This window comes from Malassezia sympodialis, genomic scaffold, assembly GCF_000349305.1.
Source record: "Malassezia sympodialis ATCC 42132 genomic scaffold, msy_sf_10, whole genome shotgun sequence".
NCBI classification, from domain to species: Eukaryota; Fungi; Basidiomycota; class Malasseziomycetes; order Malasseziales; family Malasseziaceae; genus Malassezia; species Malassezia sympodialis.
Window position 1 is genome coordinate 137116 of NW_017387808.1, and position 18115 is coordinate 155230.

At 49.0% G+C, this 18115-nt stretch overlaps 8 protein-coding genes and 2 pseudogenes across 10 annotated transcripts; 6 read left to right on the forward strand and 4 right to left on the reverse strand.

The window, feature by feature from the left end:
• The first annotated feature begins 111 nt into the window (after positions 1 to 111).
• On the forward strand, positions 112 to 841 carry MSY001_2209 (annotated as a pseudogene). The gene is given in 2 exon segments: positions 112 to 135; positions 143 to 841. Coding segments are annotated over 2 exon segments (723 nt in total).
• Positions 842 to 1693: 852 nt separating this feature from the next.
• MSY001_2210 (uncharacterized protein) lies at positions 1694 to 3125 on the reverse strand (the record flags this gene model as incomplete). Its single annotated transcript, XM_018884048.1, has 2 exons — positions 1694 to 2723; positions 2806 to 3125. The coding sequence occupies 2 exons, from the start codon at positions 3123 to 3125 to the stop codon at positions 1694 to 1696; spliced, it is 1350 nt and encodes a 449-aa protein (XP_018740747.1).
• An 18-nt stretch (positions 3126 to 3143) lies between these two features.
• MSY001_2211 (uncharacterized protein) lies at positions 3144 to 3934 on the reverse strand (the record flags this gene model as incomplete). Its single annotated transcript, XM_018884049.1, has 2 exons — positions 3144 to 3578; positions 3605 to 3934. 2 exons carry the CDS (start codon positions 3932 to 3934, stop codon positions 3144 to 3146), a joined length of 765 nt encoding a protein of 254 aa, XP_018740748.1.
• A 281-nt stretch (positions 3935 to 4215) lies between these two features.
• On the forward strand, positions 4216 to 4919 carry MSY001_2212 (uncharacterized protein; the record flags this gene model as incomplete). The annotated part of the gene is made up of 3 exons (XM_018884050.1): positions 4216 to 4392; positions 4418 to 4573; positions 4599 to 4919. 3 exons carry the CDS (start codon positions 4216 to 4218, stop codon positions 4917 to 4919), a joined length of 654 nt encoding a protein of 217 aa, XP_018740749.1.
• Positions 4920 to 5443: 524 nt separating this feature from the next.
• On the forward strand, positions 5444 to 6520 carry MSY001_2213 (uncharacterized protein; the record flags this gene model as incomplete). The annotated part of the gene is made up of 3 exons (XM_018884051.1): positions 5444 to 6246; positions 6278 to 6380; positions 6410 to 6520. The coding sequence occupies 3 exons, from the start codon at positions 5444 to 5446 to the stop codon at positions 6518 to 6520; spliced, it is 1017 nt and encodes a 338-aa protein (XP_018740750.1).
• A 165-nt stretch (positions 6521 to 6685) lies between these two features.
• On the reverse strand, positions 6686 to 7364 carry MSY001_2214 (uncharacterized protein; the record flags this gene model as incomplete). The annotated part of the gene is made up of 2 exons (XM_018884052.1): positions 6686 to 6840; positions 6866 to 7364. 2 exons carry the CDS (start codon positions 7362 to 7364, stop codon positions 6686 to 6688), a joined length of 654 nt encoding a protein of 217 aa, XP_018740751.1.
• Positions 7365 to 7736: 372 nt separating this feature from the next.
• MSY001_2215 (uncharacterized protein) lies at positions 7737 to 8142 on the forward strand (the record flags this gene model as incomplete). Its single annotated transcript, XM_018884054.1, has 3 exons — positions 7737 to 7798; positions 7831 to 7993; positions 8035 to 8142. The coding sequence occupies 3 exons, from the start codon at positions 7737 to 7739 to the stop codon at positions 8140 to 8142; spliced, it is 333 nt and encodes a 110-aa protein (XP_018740752.1).
• A 754-nt stretch (positions 8143 to 8896) lies between these two features.
• On the forward strand, positions 8897 to 9591 carry MSY001_2216 (uncharacterized protein; the record flags this gene model as incomplete). Its single annotated transcript, XM_018884055.1, has 2 exons — positions 8897 to 9387; positions 9417 to 9591. 2 exons carry the CDS (start codon positions 8897 to 8899, stop codon positions 9589 to 9591), a joined length of 666 nt encoding a protein of 221 aa, XP_018740753.1.
• A 39-nt stretch (positions 9592 to 9630) lies between these two features.
• On the reverse strand, positions 9631 to 14682 carry MSY001_2217 (uncharacterized protein; the record flags this gene model as incomplete). Its single annotated transcript, XM_018884056.1, has 3 exons — positions 9631 to 12818; positions 12912 to 13996; positions 14225 to 14682. The coding sequence occupies 3 exons, from the start codon at positions 14680 to 14682 to the stop codon at positions 9631 to 9633; spliced, it is 4731 nt and encodes a 1576-aa protein (XP_018740754.1).
• A 1097-nt stretch (positions 14683 to 15779) lies between these two features.
• MSY001_2218 lies at positions 15780 to 17116 on the forward strand (annotated as a pseudogene). Its single transcript is given in 2 exon segments — positions 15780 to 15806; positions 15812 to 17116. Coding segments are annotated over 2 exon segments (1332 nt in total).
• The last annotated feature ends 999 nt before the right edge of the window (positions 17117 to 18115 follow it).

Sequence of the window (18115 nt, forward strand, 5' to 3'; positions counted from 1 at the left end):
ATTGTCCTCCCCTCTGAAGTACGCTGCCATGGACCCGAGCGGTGTGTTCAACCAAATGAAATTGCATGATGCACACGCTCCGCCTCAGAGTCCCACATCACTAGACAGACCATGGAGCGCTACGGTGGCCGACCTGTACGAGGACCTCGCTCCGGATGCCCACAATGTATCCTCCTCAGGACCGCCTGACGCCATTCCTTATGTGGCGCCCATGCCCATGACCTCTATGTCTTCTGTACGGGCCCCCATCCCTACCGAATCGTTTATGACACCGTCTTCCATGCCGGTAGAACCGCCTCTATGGACGCCACCGCATTCCTATTCTGCACCGTATGGGCAGCCTAATTTGGTATTACCAGTTCCCTTTCCTCAGCGCGCCTTTGTCATCAAAAGCTTTACAGAGGTGGATATCCAACGATCCGTGCATCATGGCGTGTGGACAAGCACAGAAAAAGGCAACAAACGACTGGACAGTGCATGGAGACAGAGCCATGCAACAGGCCCTATTTATCTCTTCTTCTCTGTAAATGGAAGTGGTCGCTTCTGCGGCGTGGCGCAAATGACGTCGGGACTTGACTACACTCAGAGTAGCGATATATGGGCTGATGGTACTCGCTGGAAGGGCTTATTCCACGTACACTGGCTCCTTATCAAGGATGTGCCCAATGCTCAACTACGCCACATTTACTTGCGCAACACAGCGGATGTGCGACCTGTAACAAAGAGCCGCGACACACAGGAGCTTCTGCCCGAGGCAGCAGCAGCTGTTCTCCAAATCTTTTTCATCTATACGGGCTACTCTTCCCTCTTGACCCGAGAAACCTCTCCTATGTCTCGATGATCAGCGGGCTGATACTCTTTGAGTATTTTCCCTAGGTGCCCTCCAGGATGATTCTTGGCAAACGTAGTACATGTGAGCCCCTGAATTTGCACAAGGGCAAGGGCAAATGCATCGCCCAAGGCCATCATCAGCGTTGTGCTCGACGTAGGGGCAGGGATAGCGGGCCATGCTTCGCTTTCCGTTGACGATTTCGTATCCTTGAGAGGTTCTGCAGCGCTGCAGTCGAGCCATACGTCAGCTAATGGTATCAGTGCGCTAGACGCATTTGCTGTCATTACGATCCGAGTGCATTTTTGCACCTGCTCGAGTTGGAGAAAAGCATGGATCTCGGGCGTATTCCCCGAGTACGATAGTACCATGATCACATCAGATCCAGGAATCACTAGTCCTAGATCGCCATGCATACTCTCGATGGGATGCAAGTATATGGCAGGTACGCCCACCGATGTTAGTGTAGCAGCGATTTTGCGCGCTACAAGCCCGCTTTTTCCCACACCCACAAGCACCATTTTCCCTTGCATATCTTGAGTATACTTGGCAGAGATATACAAGGCTTCTTGCAAGCGGTCTTGCACAGCTTGCTGCGCACATAGCTTGTTGGCCTGAGCCTGGAGTGCAGCAGCCTCACGCTGCAGCACCATCTGGGCAAGTTCCATCCCCTTTCGCAGTGCTGCCTTAGTTAATATATGACTGCCAGCAGCTACGTTCCCGTTCATGCTCCACGGCGGCCAGTGTTTGGCATGGCTAGGCCGATATCCGGCAGATCAATAGGTCACAGTCTCTGGAACGCTGCCTGGTGGACGATCTTTCGAAATCGCACGTGTGTCGCACGTGGCACTCGGCGATCGTTGGCTATGGATTCTCACGAGGCGGGGCGTCTGGTTGCCCGCGGAACGGCGCCAAGAGCTCGCCAGACTCGTATTCTTGCATCAGTTTTTTCCACCGGAGTCGTGCAGTGTCCAGGTTACTAATGGCTGGACGCACATCAAGGTTGAAGCTGGCTTCATTCTCATCAGATTCATCCTCCCGCGAGTAGTAGTCAATAATGTAGCGCACTTCCTCCCCGCCGGGGTGAGTCTCCGTGGGACCGCGGCGCACAATCCAATCATGCCGATCAAAGGGAGGCTCAGAGCTAAATTTATCAGGCATGGCCCATGCCAGCCACCCGTACATCCGCGCCTTGGGCGTCAAGGTTCCCGGCTTGCCCTGGAAGCGTGCCAGTTGTAGCTTGGATACGTCACTGCCGGCCATCTTTTCCCATTCCACAATTTCCTGCCACGCACGCTCATTGAGGAAGTTATGTATGAGCACCATCATATCAACACTCTCCTCCGGCGTTTCCCAACCCTTGCGCACGAGAGCATTGTAGAACTGCTGCGGCGACGGGTACTCCCAGTACCCCAGAGACTCCTCATCTTGGTCCTTGTGATCCACAGGACAAGCAGACGACGACTTTGAGCTCGCCCGGGCTTCATGGGGGATCGGGCATTGCGCTGCCCCATAAGGCGAATCGCCTGGTGCTGCAGAAGTAGGGGCTCGCGGAATTGACGAAACGACTCTCTCGCGCGAAAGATCCATCGTCTGGTTGGGTGCACGATCCTGCGTGAGTTCAGGCATTTTATTCAAAGGATTAAGCTCCGAGCTAGGCGCCATCGCTCCGCGTCGGCCATGGTGCGGAACCGGGCACACGGCCTTTGGAGCGCCACCCTGGTCATTTGAATTCTCCAATGCGACACGGTGATGATGCAGCAGCATAGCCGCCACCACTTCCTGGTTGCTGTAAGGACGTGGACGTCCACCAGCGTCCTGCGAAGTCGACTGTACAGCGCCCATGTCGATTGCGTCCAAGTGGAGCAGAACAAATCGTTTTGGCGGGTCCACACTGGCACGTGCGTCCAACAGAGGGCATGCTTGAAGTATCTACGGACTAGGGGTAGGGCCAATTCCAGACTTGAGCGACGAACCGTGCCATGTCTGCATTAGAAATCTGCTCAGCACGCAGAATGAGCGGATGATGAAGCAGATATCGTGGCCCAACGCGCAGTGCCCCATCCCGCACCAAGCATCGGTCGACCAAGTCACGCAAGGAACGGCTCCATTTGATACCTTGAGCTTGATCATCTGCCAATGTAGGCAATGGCGAGTTTAGAAGATAGGTCAAAAGTTCAATGGGACCCATGGGGGGCTCTCCATCAGAAGTAAAAGGATACCGATTGAGGGCAAGCTCCAATATGGTCACACCCAGGGACCATACGTCAGAGGTAATGGTATATGGTTGGCCCATGATTCGCTCAGGCTGGCGTCAGAATCTAGTACGTACAGCCATATAAGTACAAGTACCAGTAAAAGTGCCTGCCACGCTGTTGATTAATTCGCCCGAGACACCAAAGTCACACAGCTTCATTTGGCCCTCTTGCGTCACCAGGATGTTACTGGGCTTCACATCTCGATGAATGATGCGCTGTTGGTGCAGATACTCAAGTCCCTTCAAAATCGACTCAGCCAGCTTTGCAAGCACCTTTTCACCTACACGACCACCGCGCCCCTTGACTCGGCGATAAATAGAGTCCATGCTCCCAGCCTTGCAATATTCCATGCAAATGGTAATACTTGCACTTTCAGGTTCAAAGAAAGCGCCAAAGTACTGCACAATATAAGGACTGTGACAATTTTTGTTAATATTCAATTCACGTAGTAGCTGACGGTGGATCGTAGGATCAGGAGAGGTAGTAATAGTCTTACCATAAGCATAGTATTACATACCTTGCGTGCAATTATTTGTCCAGTGGTCTTGATGCACGCCTTGGCCACCTCGCCACTGGCGCCCTCACCCAAGGAACATATCACTTCTAGATTATCCCGTAAATCCTTCATTGATATATGCGAAGAAGTGCTTGAGATGTCTGAGTCTTGAGATGCACCTCGCTGCATGGCGATCGAAGAGAGGTTGTCATAAGAGTTCGAGCTAAATCGCTCGGTTGACGAGCCCAAGTTTCCTTTTTGCTCATTTTCAAATTTATCGAGTATATTTTCACTTTCATTAACATTCATTTGATCCAGTACACGCCTGATTTCGTCCATATAGGTATCCATATCTGTAGTTTGTACGTTTGGACAAGAAGGTGGCATTATGGTGGCCTCACCCGCACTCGGCGGCCCACTCTCACCATTATCTGGCGAATTTGCTGTGATGTTAGTAAAATAAAAGACGCACAGATAGCCAAGGATAGTTTTGGTACCCCGGGACGACTGCGCCGCTTGGGTGGGATCAAAGAAGCCATGATGCTGGTCCAGTGCAGCAACCGTGATCAAAGTTCCGTCACCTCCACTTTCTTAACCACAGTACAACCGTGGCTAGCAGACCCTTCGGCACCATGCCCATATTAGAGACACTATTTGGTAGGGCCACAACTCCTGCCGAACGACTCCGACAACATCTTAGATCACTACAGCGTGCGCAGAGGGAGCTTGAACGGGAACGCTCGAAGCTCGAAGCACAGGAAAAGAAACTCGTGAATGACATTAAGCGTCATGCACGCCAAGGCCAAATGGTATGTAAGGATAAATTGACCAAAGTCGGCTTGCAATGTTATGGCCAAAGATCTCGTAAGAACTCGAAAAAATATCCATAAGTTTTATCAGATGAGCACTCAGCTCCAGGCTGTGGGCCTTCGGATGCAAACATTACGGAGTTCCCAGCAAATGGCAGAGGCGATGCGCGGAGCATCACGGGTATGTGGGATTGCACTAATTACAGTCACTTGCATCTATGAATCGTTCGATGAATGTCGTGGCTGTTCAGCGCATACTTCAGGAATTTGAACGTGAGTCTAGCGCGATGGATATGAAGGATGAAATTATGAACGATACGATTGAGGATGCGATTGGAAATGAAGATGACGTCCTAGGAGATGCTATAAATGAAGATGAAGAAAGTGATGCTATATTGCGAGAAGTCTTGGACGAAATTGGAGTCGACCTTAGCCAAAAGGTATGTGATATTATGACTGACCTTAGCTACGCAATGCACCTCAAAGCAGCATTTCAGCTAACGTTGTTGACAATTCATCAAAAATAGCACTCAGTGAAGGAGATTTGGATGGTATGGGAAGGGAAGATATGGCTTTACAAGAGCGTTTGGACCGTCTACGTAAGACAAGTTAATAGCGGTCATACGAACTAGGATTAGTTGAGGCCCGATTCGCCGATCGATATTTTCGCAACATCGCACTCCACAGTGCATGGTCATTCAACAAGACTCGATTCCATTACAAACGATGGATGAAGGGGCTCAAACGTTCTATCCAGATTCTAATAGTCGAAAACACCCACGGCATGCTATTGCTTTCTTTTTACTAGGATTGCTCAATAATATGATGTATGTCGTCATCCTGACGGCTGCTCTGGAGCTCCTTCCATCACAAGTACCCACGGGCCTATTGGCCTTTGCGAACATAACCCCTGCATTAATTGCAAAAGCTGTTTTTCCGTATTGGCTGAAGGGGGAAATCCAGTACAATGGTCGAGTATGGGCGTGCACATGCCTGGCATTTGTTGGAATGCTGGTACGTTTATGATGACTTACGCTAGACCATTGCTTACATGGACTCTCTTGTCATTCGACTTCTGGGTATTGCTACTGCTAGCTTCGCAAATGGCCTCGGTGAGATAACTTATCTACAATATGCGACACGCTTTCCACATGACATCACTACGTACACTGTCGGATGGTTCTCATCAGGAACTGGTGCGGCAGGTTTAATAGGCGCAACTGCCTGGTGGGCGGTTCGTCCGCTAGGAGTCAAGAGTGGTTTAAGCATTTTAGCGTTTTTCTCGTTCGGCACAACTCTGGCCTTCTTCGTGATCTTGCCGCATCCCCAAATTCATGTGAGGAAGCGTGCGAGTGCGGATGATACACGCGAAGCTCTCATTGCGCCTGAGAATGAATTCAGCGAAGTGGAAGCAAACGATGGAGCTAACGCTTTATCTTTTTCACATAAGATGCGTTTGCTTAAACCCATGCTTATTCCCTACGTGATGCCCTTGACGTGTGTGTATTTTGCTGAATACACAATTAATCAAGGTGTTGCACCAACTCTCTTGTACAATATTCCTGACCCTCATCAGCATCCTCTCCTTTCTTTTGTGCTCAAAAACTTGCGTGACTATTATCCGCTTTACCAACTTACTTACCAAACATTTGTCTTTATATCGAGGTCCTACACATCTATCTTTTCTCTCCCGGCGATACCAACAAAGTGGATGTGGATGCCAGCTGCTGTGCAATTCGCGTTATTTTTTCTTCTCACATCGGAGAGCATCTTCTCTTGGTTTAAAGACTCTATCGCTCGGTCTCTTGTCATTGTACTGGTTGCAGTTGAGGGACTTGCGGGCGGATCTGCTTAGTATGTATATAATGTTGTCACTAATATCCAGTGTCTCCGTTATGAGTCGCATCGGGGGAATCGAACGCCAAAGGGGATACCAAAACGTGGCCCTTCACAATCAAGAATATGAATTTCGAATGGGATCTGTTAGTGTATGTTCACTGATATTCTCACAAGACAGCTCGGTGACTCTCTCGGTATTGTTTTGGCATCTATTGTATCGATTCCAATGCAGGTCGCTTTATGTGCCGCCCAGGTTAAACGAGGAAAAGAATTGTGCACACAAACATAGTTTCTATTTATAAATGATTGTTTGAGACGCCCTAGCAGGGTTGGTCCGTTCGTATAGTGGTTAGTATAGTGGATTTTGATGTTACAAATTTCCATTGACCCCGGTTCGAACCCGGGACGGACCTTTTTTGCTCAAGGCAAAACGCAAATGATGCGAAAATAAGGGCTACATCGAGTTACGAATTTGCTTAAATTTGGCATCCATTGCTTTGGAAATATCCTTGTATACTTGGTCGACAGGATTCTTGGCATCCACATCGATCACTTTGTTTTGAGAACGTTGATAATCGACCACAGGCATACTTGTCTCCACGAATGTGCCTTAATGTCAGCAACTTGTACTTACGGAATCTCTTCTTAATCGACTCAATGTTGTCATCGGACCTCCCGCTCGTCTCACCCCTACGCAGCAGACGCTCTAGCATAATTTCTTCAGAGCATTGAAGGAATAGAACCATTTGGGCAGGACACACGCTTTCTTCAAACTTGTGGGACTGATCAAGTTTGCGAGGAAAGCCATCAATCAGGAAGCGACCTTTTCCATCACCCCATCCCTCACGCTGAGATGCCTCATTCTCACGCAAAGCCTGCTGAATGGCATTCCTCAAAAGAGAAATCGTCACTTCCATAGGAACGATTTTTCCATCCTTGATATAATCAGCAATCATCTGACCATATTGGGATCCGGGGCGAGCTTGTTCAGCTCGGAGGAGATCTCCTGCACTCAGATGGACAAAGCCATAGTCTTCTACAAGGTGGGCGCAATGCGTGCCTTTGCCAGCACCAGGCCCACCAAGGACAAAGACTACAACTACTTTCTTCGGGTCGTATTCGAAAGAGGCCATTTTTATTATTCTTTTTTAAGAGTAGGAACAAGAGGGTTTGGGTAAGGGATACGTTTTTCGCGACTCTCTTTCTCGGGATCAGATTCGCGTGCTTTCACAATGTACGTCAGTGCACCGAAAGACAGAGCACCCAAAATAAGAAAAGCTAGAGGGTTAGGACCCGATTTATTTGAGCGAGGTTTGCTTTGACGAGGAACACCAAGGATGCGGGAGCTGACACTAAACTGCCGGCGTACCAACACCCCAAACATGCAATGTCGGCTAAATATGTCAGTAAAGGGGGGCGGCCCTATTTATGTTAAATCACATAATCACCCATTTCTCCCTATTGTGGATAGCCGAGTTGATTGCAATACAGACGCGACTCGTGACATGACCTCGCCCTACAGCTTCAAGCCTGGCGGGGCATTGAAGCTAAAGGGAGAGAAGCCAAGGTATGCTTAAAGAGTGATACTAACTTTTACAGGAAAAGAAAATCAAGTACATCTAATAATGTGCAATCATCGCTAGGAAGCAATGCGCATATTCGCTCTACAAAAGACTTTGTTCATGAGAGCCATAAAGGCCTTTTGATCTCTCACGGAACAACGAAAGCGGAACAAAAATTTGAAGAAGTTCAGCGCAGAAGAGTACGTATCTACAGGTGCTGATTCTTTAGTTACATGAACAGGCTCGGCTCGAAGCCCGGAAAACACATAAGGAGAAGGTGGACACTTTCAACAAGTATTTGGACTCTCTTAGTGAGCACCACGACATGCCCCGTATCGGACCTGGCTAATGTTCTAAATATTGCTATTTGACATCATTTTCGCAAAACACCGTTTCTAATGGTTGCCCTGTACTATATAACTAGTCACTAGCAATACTGTTCTTTAAGCTGCAGGCGCCCAAGATGGGAAACAGTCCTTTACAGTCTGTGTGAGTCTTTCGTGCGACGGACCTTGCCATGCTTGTTCTCCGCGTGCTGAGCAAGACTGCATAGTTAGTCAATTTATAGACTTACGCTGGCTCTCTCACCGTTTGAAGGAATGTCTGACGACACGTAACACAAATCACGCTCTTGGCAGCTTCATTTGCCTTCAATTGGGATTTGGCTTCCTTAGGACCGCCAGTTTTAGCATTCCGTTCTCTCTTTTGCTGAGCTCTCGAATAAGTCAGTATATGTGTGTTACTGTTTCATACCGTGCGCCGTTACCCATGATACCTTAAGGAACCTTGAATCGACCTTGCCGGATTTTAGCTCGAGTGGGCCATTACCTTAAGGAGCCTCATCGAATTTTCGGCCGAATGCATACGTACTCTCGGGCCTCGAACCGGTCCCATATACCACCAACGCCTGCGGTCGGACCAATTCAAGCATGTCGTCCTCGGGGCAGCGTGAGGCCGTTTTCCCGACGCGGATGACACTTGGGAACACGAAGCAGAGGTTGAAAGGCGCCCAAAATGGTCATTCACTTTTGAAACGAAAGGCAGATGCTCTTTCAAAGCGTTTCCGCACCATCACTTCTAAGATACAGGACGCCAAGAAACAAATGGGAACTGTGCTTCAGGTGGCAGCCTTTAGCATGGTCGAAGTTGGATATGCAACTGGTGATATTGGTTATGCAGTTCGTGAAAATGTCAAGCGTGCAACATTCAAGGTTCGCTCGCGTCAGGAAAACATAAGTGGTGTCCTGCTACCCGCGTTTGCAGTTCAGTTATCTACTTCGTCGGATTCGAAAACTGACGGTGATGCTGAGTCTTTCAATGCGGCTCCAGCTGAGTTCAGTCTTACGGGTCTATCACGAGGTGGTCAACAAGTGCAAAAGGCTCGTGAAACATACACGAAAGCTCTCCGGGTTCTTGTGGACCTGGCAAGTTTACAGACGGCTTTCGTTATTTTGGACGAGGTAATTCGTCTAACTAATCGCCGAGTTAATGCTATCGAGCATGTCATTATTCCTCGCCTGGAAAACACGATTGCGGTATGTTTGACTAAATCTAATGTACAGTACATCATTTCCGAACTTGATGAGATGGATCGGTATGTGATACCTATACGACTAACTGAAGTGAGGAATTTTTCCGTCTTAAAAAGGTTCAAGGCAAGAAGAAGCGGGAAACCACCGACCAGAAACCGAAGGTGGAAGAGGAGGTGCAAGGCCAGCCATCTTCGTCTTCGGCAGAGCCAGCTGCTGAAGCAGGAGATATGCTTTCTGCTGACAAGGACAACGATGTGATTTTCTGATCATGTAGAACATATGTGAGCCATACCAATTTACAGAGGCTAGATAACAAATTCATCTATTTCAAACTCATCCGGGGTCGTCACCTGTAGCGGTGAGTCCATAGTTGATGAGGTCGCCTGGGAGCTGCGTCTTTGAGCATCTGGCGTCAAATAGAGCGAGTCCGGCGAGCATCGAGACACAGGCGTCGGTGATACAGCCATAAGATTAGCTTCCATCGGTTGTGACTGCGACGGTGGTGTCTTCGTTGCAGAGCGAGAGTTTGCGTCTGGCGAGGTGGATGTGATTGGAGCGTTATCTTCCGACTCGGGACTTTTCAGACCTGTGTCAGGGGTATCGGTGCGACTGCTGGCACGAGAAGAAGGTGGACGAGGGATATCTTGAAGTACTGGGATGCTGTTCCTTTCGCGTCGCTCACGTCGCCGATCTTCTCGCGCGGCCACAGTGGCCAAAGCAGTGGCAGTGAGTCCACTTGTGTGTTCTCGTTTCTCTCCGCCTTGAAGCTGCGCGAGCATCTCTGCAGCTTTTGTTGACGGGTGCTCAGATGTCTCTTCGGCATCTGTCTCGGGCACTGTTCGTAAATCTGCCGTAGATGGTCTTGCACGCCTACGCTGATTGCGTTTCTGACGTGGTGTTCCACCACTAGTGCGCAAGGAGGTAAGTAGGGTCTCCAGCACAGCACTATCATCGATGCCAGCTTCCCGACGAGCGCGTGCCTCTTTGAGTTCCTTATCACGCTCCTCAGCAGCAGCACGGCGTGCTGCTTCTAATGCACGTTGCTGTGCCAAAGTCGCATTGTCCATCTTTGCTTTTCGGTACGCAGTTAGAAACTCTTTAAAAATACCAAAAAATTCTTCTGTCGGCATAGTCTTGGCCCCAGTGAAGCTCCTTCGCAGCGGGTCAGGACCTTCACCATAGTAGCGTAGAGCATCATTAAAAACACGCTCAGTATACTGCGTTTGATCAGAAAGACGTTGCAGCTCTGTTGTGGCTGTGTTCAGGAAGGGTAACATAAGTTTACTGTAAGGATCCTCCGAATTCTCCTCATTTTCACCCAGAAGACGATCAAGGTCTTTCTTGTGCTGCACATTGGCGGATTTGAGCTCGGCTAAATCATGTTTCAAGTCAAGCAGCTGAACCCGACAAGCTTCAGTTGCCAATGAAATCTCATCCACAAAACCTTCTAGTTCTGGGAAACGATTGGAAACCGCGCGTTCAACAAAGTGCAAGAGGGTCGTACCATCCGCAGCCTTTGTATCAACTAGCTTGTTAATGCTGCTAATCTTAAAACCGTAGGCACCACCCTTGATACCTGTAGCGTTCAAATAATTTCCAAAGAGAAGAACCACACTCAAAAGTTTGGCAAAGTTAGGGGCATCCATAATAGCTTCGGCACCGTTTTGAATTTTGTCCAGTCCGCTTCGAATGAGGTCCACTGTATCCTGATATTTTGTCTTGTATAACATGCCTTTCACCTTATCTTTCAGGTGCGGTACAGTCATCAACAATACAACCAAGCGATCAGCTGGGTGCAAAAGACGGAGCTGCTCATCGGGAGCATTCTTATATTCGCCCAAACGGCCCTTGGTTTCCGATTCAGGGTAATACCTGAGCAATTCAGTCAAAAGACTTTGGTCAAACACCTGAGGATCACATTGTATAATCAAATGGGCAAGTTCTTCAGGCGTACACTGCTTGCTGTCAGTTAAGCGACTCTTGAGACGCTTGAGCACCATCTCAATACCTTGACGCGTTGCATAATTGAGGTGGGTCTGCAGCTCTTTGTTGTCCCTTTTGACATTCTGAAGTTTCTTTGATGATTCTTTTGCTTTGAATTCTTCATCCATTTCACCAAATAAGCCATGCTGCAGAATCATGTCACGGAGCAACATTTCATTTTTAGACGCCTTGTCCCATACCGTGCTGGAGGCATGTTCCGCAGATAACTTATCCCACTGAAGCTGCTTCATTCGTGATTTAGCCATATCCAGTACATTCTTGCGCAAATTCGACGACAGAGGAAGTGTATTAGATGGCGCAGGAGGTGCATGAATCGGTCCCGGAGGGCCCAGATCCGATTGGAACGAGGTGCGAACACCTAGTAGGGAAGAGTAACCATCACTTGCAGCATCGGGAGAGTGAATAACGGAAGAGCCTGCTTTTTCTGCCATCTTTTGCTTGAGTGCAGCAAGAACAGTATTGTTTCCAGGCCCCGATGAAGGTGGCGGAGGCGGAGGCGGAGGCGGAGGCATAGCTGCACCAGAACCATTCTGCGGAGGAGGAGGCGGTGGCGGAGGCGGAGGCGGAGCCACGGACGTACCGTCTTTGGGGGAGTATGCTGGTTCTTCACAAGTCTCCACAGGGGCAACTGATGGAGGCGGCGGCGGCGGTGGTGGTGGTGGCGGTGGTGGCGGACATTGTTCAATGTTTTGGGATTCAGGATCAGGGGTGGATATGCGCAAATTGGGATCTGACATGGACGGGTCCTGTGATTCCTTGTGTACTTCTGATAAGTCCGCAATCCGAGCCGCTGCTAAATCTGTACCAACAATGGGGCCTTGACTAAGTGAAAAGGTAGTGCGCACCGGGCTTTTTGCTGCAATAAGAGGCGGCTCGCTTTGCTCGTGCAAAGTTCTAGGTCCTTGTGTCTTCGAATCGGAAAGACTCGCGCGAGGTGTAAGACTAGAAGAGTGCGGCGAAGTATGTTGAGGCTTTTGAGTCGGTGTGGCAAATTCTTCCGGCGTGGACGTACGAGCATGCGGCACTGGCACCAGCGTTATACCCTGAGACTTTCGAGGCGTCATGTCCTGCGAAGAAGTATCTTGAAAAGTATCTTCCATAGTATCACGTCGGCGCATCCGGGAAGCGCGGACGCTGCGCATCCGTTCTTGCATATCTGCATCATTAGCCATAGTAGAGGCAAGCTTTGCTTGCAGGCCCCATTCGTTTGATTCGTCCAGTTCATTCTGAGATGAGAACTTTTCAACACTTTCACTAGCTGGCGAAGGATTGGCAGACGCAGAAAGACCCATGGCTGTGAGCCCTATTCTTTCCTGTGCATCATTGTTCAAATTAGGAGAGGACGAAGAAACCCGACGAATGGACCGCGGCGGTGGGATAGGCGAACTGTAGGAATCATGCGACGCTCCTACAGTATCGAGCACCTTCACCTTTTCAGTCGAGTTTGCCACAAGTTTTCGAATCGTACGACTGCGTTCAACCTGTCGTTCTAATGAATCACGTAACACTTGACGATTAAATTGAGTGAATTCGGGGTCAGTCTTAACTTCATCAGCTTGGCGCAGAAGTGAGCTGGACTCACGAAGCTCCAATTCCAATCCAAGGATTCTGTCCACATAGGATCGCTCCATTTCATCCATGTCATGCTGCAAGGCTGCTGCATTTTCCCGAGATATTTCCAAGTCATTCTGGAGCTCTTTGATCTGTGCTTCCAATTGTCCAACAAGCCCACCAGCCGCATCATCCAAGCGTTTTTGTAAGTTCTGTAGCTCACTTTCACGCGTGTTCAGCCTAAGTCGGGTTTCCTTGAGTTCATTTTGCATGCGTTCCATTAGATCTTGGTCTGCAAAACGGTCTAGCACATTATTCACTGAGGAACCAATAAGTGACGCCATATCACCAGCTGATGCTGTACCATCTTTATCAAGGACAACCGTGGAAATCATGGAGTCAATGAGTTTGAAATAGTGAACCATTTCGTTTCCATCATGCTGGATCAAGAGCAGATGCTGCATGGCACTCATAAAAAAGTCTTTTGCACGTGTGTCTTTTACACGTTCCATAACGAGGTTAAACACCTCATTGGGGTTGCTTAAATCGCGTGAAGCTTCTCGCTGGAAGCTTAACATAAGGTCTTCATTGTCTGCTGCTGCACTGCGCTCAAACACTTGAAGTTGTAAATTCAAGTCAGGTGTCCCAAGCTCGCGCATCTTGGCCATTATCCTTGGTAGCCCACTCGTAGTCATCTGCGATCGCAAGTGAACTCGTGCCTTGACAGACTCAACAATATCACTGTTCACCAGAGCATTGACTAGGAACATGTTATTCACCACATATTCAGGAAGACTTGCCTCGGGTAATGCCGTTAACTGCAGTTTTCGAAATTCTTCACTGGCGCCCACCAGGCTACCCATGCGCCCTCGTCCATCAATGGCAGTTTCAAGGGCCCCAAACCACGCATCAAAGCGGCCAGGAAGCTTCATGGTATCCTTAAGTTCATCAATACCTTGTAGCACCAGTCGATGACCCTGGGGCTTCTCCCAGTGACATAAGAAAAGAAGAATATCTGCTGCCTGTTTGCGAGTGGGAAGATGCGGCGATATCAATGACCGTGTTATTCCGTTAATGCATTTTTGGTGATGGAGTGCATCATAAGCCCCAGGCTTACTGTTAAAAAGAGAACGAAAAGCTTTAAGAACCTCATACTCTTGTATCAGATCTTGATCGGTAGGAGACGGGTTCGACTGTAGCGCGGCCAAAAAGCTGGAAAGTACGTGAGTGCCTTTTGCTTCAACAAAGCTTTGAATCCACCCAATCGCACATGTGCGAAGTGTGACTGCAAGAGACTCAATGTGTTTGGTTGTAACAGTCTGATCCATAAATTTTTTTATGTACCATTCAGGCGAGTTGCGGACCAGGACCATAGACGTGGCTTGGGCACTTGCTGCTGACGTAGCTGGAGTAGGAAAGCGACGCTGTCGATCCCTCTCTGCTGATTGGGTAGTCAGCAGATCATTATACACCAGTGTCCATTTCTTGTCAGGCGTAAATTCAAACATGCTGTTTACAGCCTCCTGAGATGGAGCGCTCGGTCCTTGAAGCATATCTCGTCGGTTCATGAGATCTGCAAACATGATTTCGACTTCTCCATCAGAAGGTCTAGAGCTTCGCAACTCGGGAAGACGTGTCATGAAAGATTGTCGTAATGTAGCAGCGTCAGTGCCACTAGAGGATCGATCGGACATAATAGCTTTGGATGTAGATGGTCGATACTGACCATCCAAAGACTTACGCACGTCATAATTCATAGAGTTCGCTCTTGATGCCACAGGAGTAATTGTAGGGGCGCTCATGGCAAATGCTCCTGGTGAGTCGTCCATGATATCCACAGTTTTTTTTGAAGAGGATTTGTCTTCGGACTGTCGCGCCCAGCGCTTACGCCCGAATAAGCTCTCCATGGCACACCCCTATAGTATACAAAGGAACAAAACAAGAGGACTAAGAGGGACGAACTGGTGTACTGAAATAGGTGGGAGACACCACGGCCTTGGGTAGACCGTCTGCGCGGACGCGGTGTGTCGCGCCCACCCATCTCCACTTCATTATGTATATTCGGCCGACGTATCGAAGATTCCTGGCGCCTTAGACTGGCCGGTGGCTCAGTGCAGACTACTTTGCGAGCAGGTGCAAGGATGATGGCTTAAACAATACCCGCTATAATTACAATACAACTAAGATAGTCGACTGAAGTTGCATTTAAATTGCACTTTTGCTTAAATTTTATGTGGGTCATCATGCATAGGACTCCAGATACCGCGTGCTGATTCAGTCGTGCTGACCACAGGGTTACGCTTCAAACCATGTGTCTTCGCACCACTTGAATCTAGAATGAGTTGCATTTTGGCAGCAATTTGAGTAGCTGCTAGATTGTGAGTAGAAATCTGCTTTGTTCGACCATTCACTGTACATAAGCCAACATATACGTACGGTAAAACCCACGCAGTAGCGGGGAGCGTTGTGGACGAGCAGATATAACAAACTCGACACTTGGATGAGCACGGGCAATAGAGTTCGCCTGTTGAAGAATATAGTCGCGCATGCCTTTGCTAGCAACACTTTTCTCGCAATATTCTAACACAACCTTACGGCATGGAAGCACAAATGTACCTGAAGAGCCGCCTAGCGGGGGGGCAGTTGAAAGAGGAACGCGAAGCACCGGTGATAGACGTGTCATCTCAACCAGTCTCACAAGGTGAGGATAGGAAGAAGCATGTGATCAACTCTGCCGAAGGCGGGCGGATGGGGTATTTTTGAAAGAAAAAAATGGTTCAGTCTTACTGCACAAACCTTCTACGACGGACACTGACTAGAAGGGGTCTAGTGTCTGCCTTATTCATATACCGGAGCGCTTGCCGACTTGAGGCGCCGTATCGTCACTATGTCATCCAACATGAATGAGACTGACCAAAATATCCAAGTAAGTTTAAGCCCACTTACCGTAAGATCTGGAAAGTAAAAAAGCTCATTAAGAGTCTTGAGAGTGCACGAGGTGCCGGTACATCGATGATCAGTTTGATCTTGCCGCCCAAGTCGCAGCTGTCTCAAGCAACGAATATGTTAACCCAGGAATATGGTACCGCAAGTAACATCAAGTCTCGAGTTAATCGCTTGTCGGTGCTTGCCGCCATCACTTCCACACAACAGCGTCTTAAGCTTTACACACGTGTCCCAGACAATGGTCTTGTGGTCTATTGTGGTACGATCCTCACACCTGAGGGCAAAGAAAAGAAGGTTAACTTCTCGTTTGAACCATTCAAGCCCATCAACACCTCTCTCTATCTCTGTGATAACAAATTCCATACGGAGGCACTTTCCGAGCTGTTGGAGTCGGATGCTCGTTTCGGTTTCATCATCATGGATGGTAATGGGTCTCTTTTTGGTACTGTTTCTGGAAATACTAGGACGGTGCTACACAAATTCTCCGTGGATTTGCCCAAGAAGCACGGTCGCGGTGGTCAGTCTGCCTTGCGTTTCTCTCGTTTGCGCGAGGAAGCACGCCACAACTATGTGCGAAAGGTAGCAGAATATGCGACCCAGCACTTCATCACCGATAACAAGTGCAATGTTACTGGTTTGGTGCTTGCTGGCTCTGCTGACTTCAAAACCGAACTTAGTCAGTCGGATATGTTGGACTATCGACTCGCGCCCAAAATTATCCAAATTGTCGATGTTTCGTACGGAGGTGAAAATGGATTCAACCAGGCTATTGAGCTGGCGGCAGACAGCTTGGCCAACGTCAAGTTTGTCCAAGAAAAGCGTTTAATTCAAAAATACTTTGACGAAATTTCCACAGAGACAGGCAAGTACTGTTTTGGTCTTGAAGATACGTTCCGCGCTCTTGAAATGGGTGCTGTTGAGACACTTATTGTCTGGGAGAACCTTGAGCATATGCGCCACGTTCTCAAAGACTCTGAGGGCAATGAACATGTCCTTATGCTCACCAAAGAGCAGGAAGAAGATCGTTCTCGTTTCATCGACAAGGCTACAGGTTTGGAAATGGAAGAAGTTGGAGAGCCACAGCCTCTTCTTGAGTGGATCGCTGAGAACTACAAGCAATTTGGTACCACTCTCGAATTCGTAACTGATCGTTCTCAAGAGGGCATGCAGTTCTGCAAAGGCTTTGGTGGTATTGGTGGCATTCTTCGCTATAAGGTTGCATTCGAGGATTTGGCTATGTATGATGAGGCCGAGGATGAGTTCATGAGTGACGACGACGAAGACTACTAAGTTTGCGCGCAATAGACACATCCTCAGGGTGACATAGACTGTTGCCTTGCTGGCGACAGACTGCTTTAAATTATTTGCTTTTGTATCCCTATTGGCGCCCGACCGGCACTCCACGTCTACAACACCGACCGTCACAGTACTGCTGGTCGGATGTCCCACATGGCCGCACCGGTGAGAAATCGTCCGTCAGGTGCTGCGCGACCTCCTATAGAGCGCAGCGCTCCAGCGAGACCGCCTGTATCTCGGCCGTCTATGAGGCCTGTACCATCAGGGCCACCCAATCCATCGAATTATACGCCTCACGCGGCTCAACAAGATGATGTATTTGGTGCCGTGCAGAGTGCACCTAATCTACCTTATCAGCGTCAATCCAATGCAACTAGAATAAATCGTGTACAAGCTCAGTCCACCCCTAAAGTCACACAGCCCAGCTCAGATTCATCTCCATCCTTGGGTTCAGGGCCAACTCCATCATCCGGGGTAGGTACCCCTCGGCAGCCATCTGGCCCAACTCATGGTCCCCCTTCAGCTATTCCTACCCTTACAGGATCAGAGAGGAAGCTACAGCCGGCACAGTCTAATGCGAATGCCCCAGGTTTGATGAAGCGAATCCCACCTCAAGGCAATCGACCTCGGCCATCGGCGCAAATGTCTGGAAATGGCCCTCCAGCACAAGTGAAAGCAGCCACCAATGTGACGCAGCCATCAATCCCCCCTCCTTCGCAAAAATTTGTGCCCACAAAGCCCCAACTTGGGAAACTTAGTGTGCAGCCAGCACAAAGACCGTCGGCTGAGCAGCCTGTGGTGGCTCAGGCTCAAGTACAGCCAGCACCAAGACCGTCGGTTGAGCAGCCTGTGGTGGCTCAGGCTCAAGTGCACCCACCAGAGGGACTTTCAGAGGACCAGGGCGAGGTACAAGAACAAGACCCATGGTCCCTGGAGTGGAGTAATGACGAATGGCAAGTCGATCAAGCAGATCAAGGTGATAGAATCCCTTTC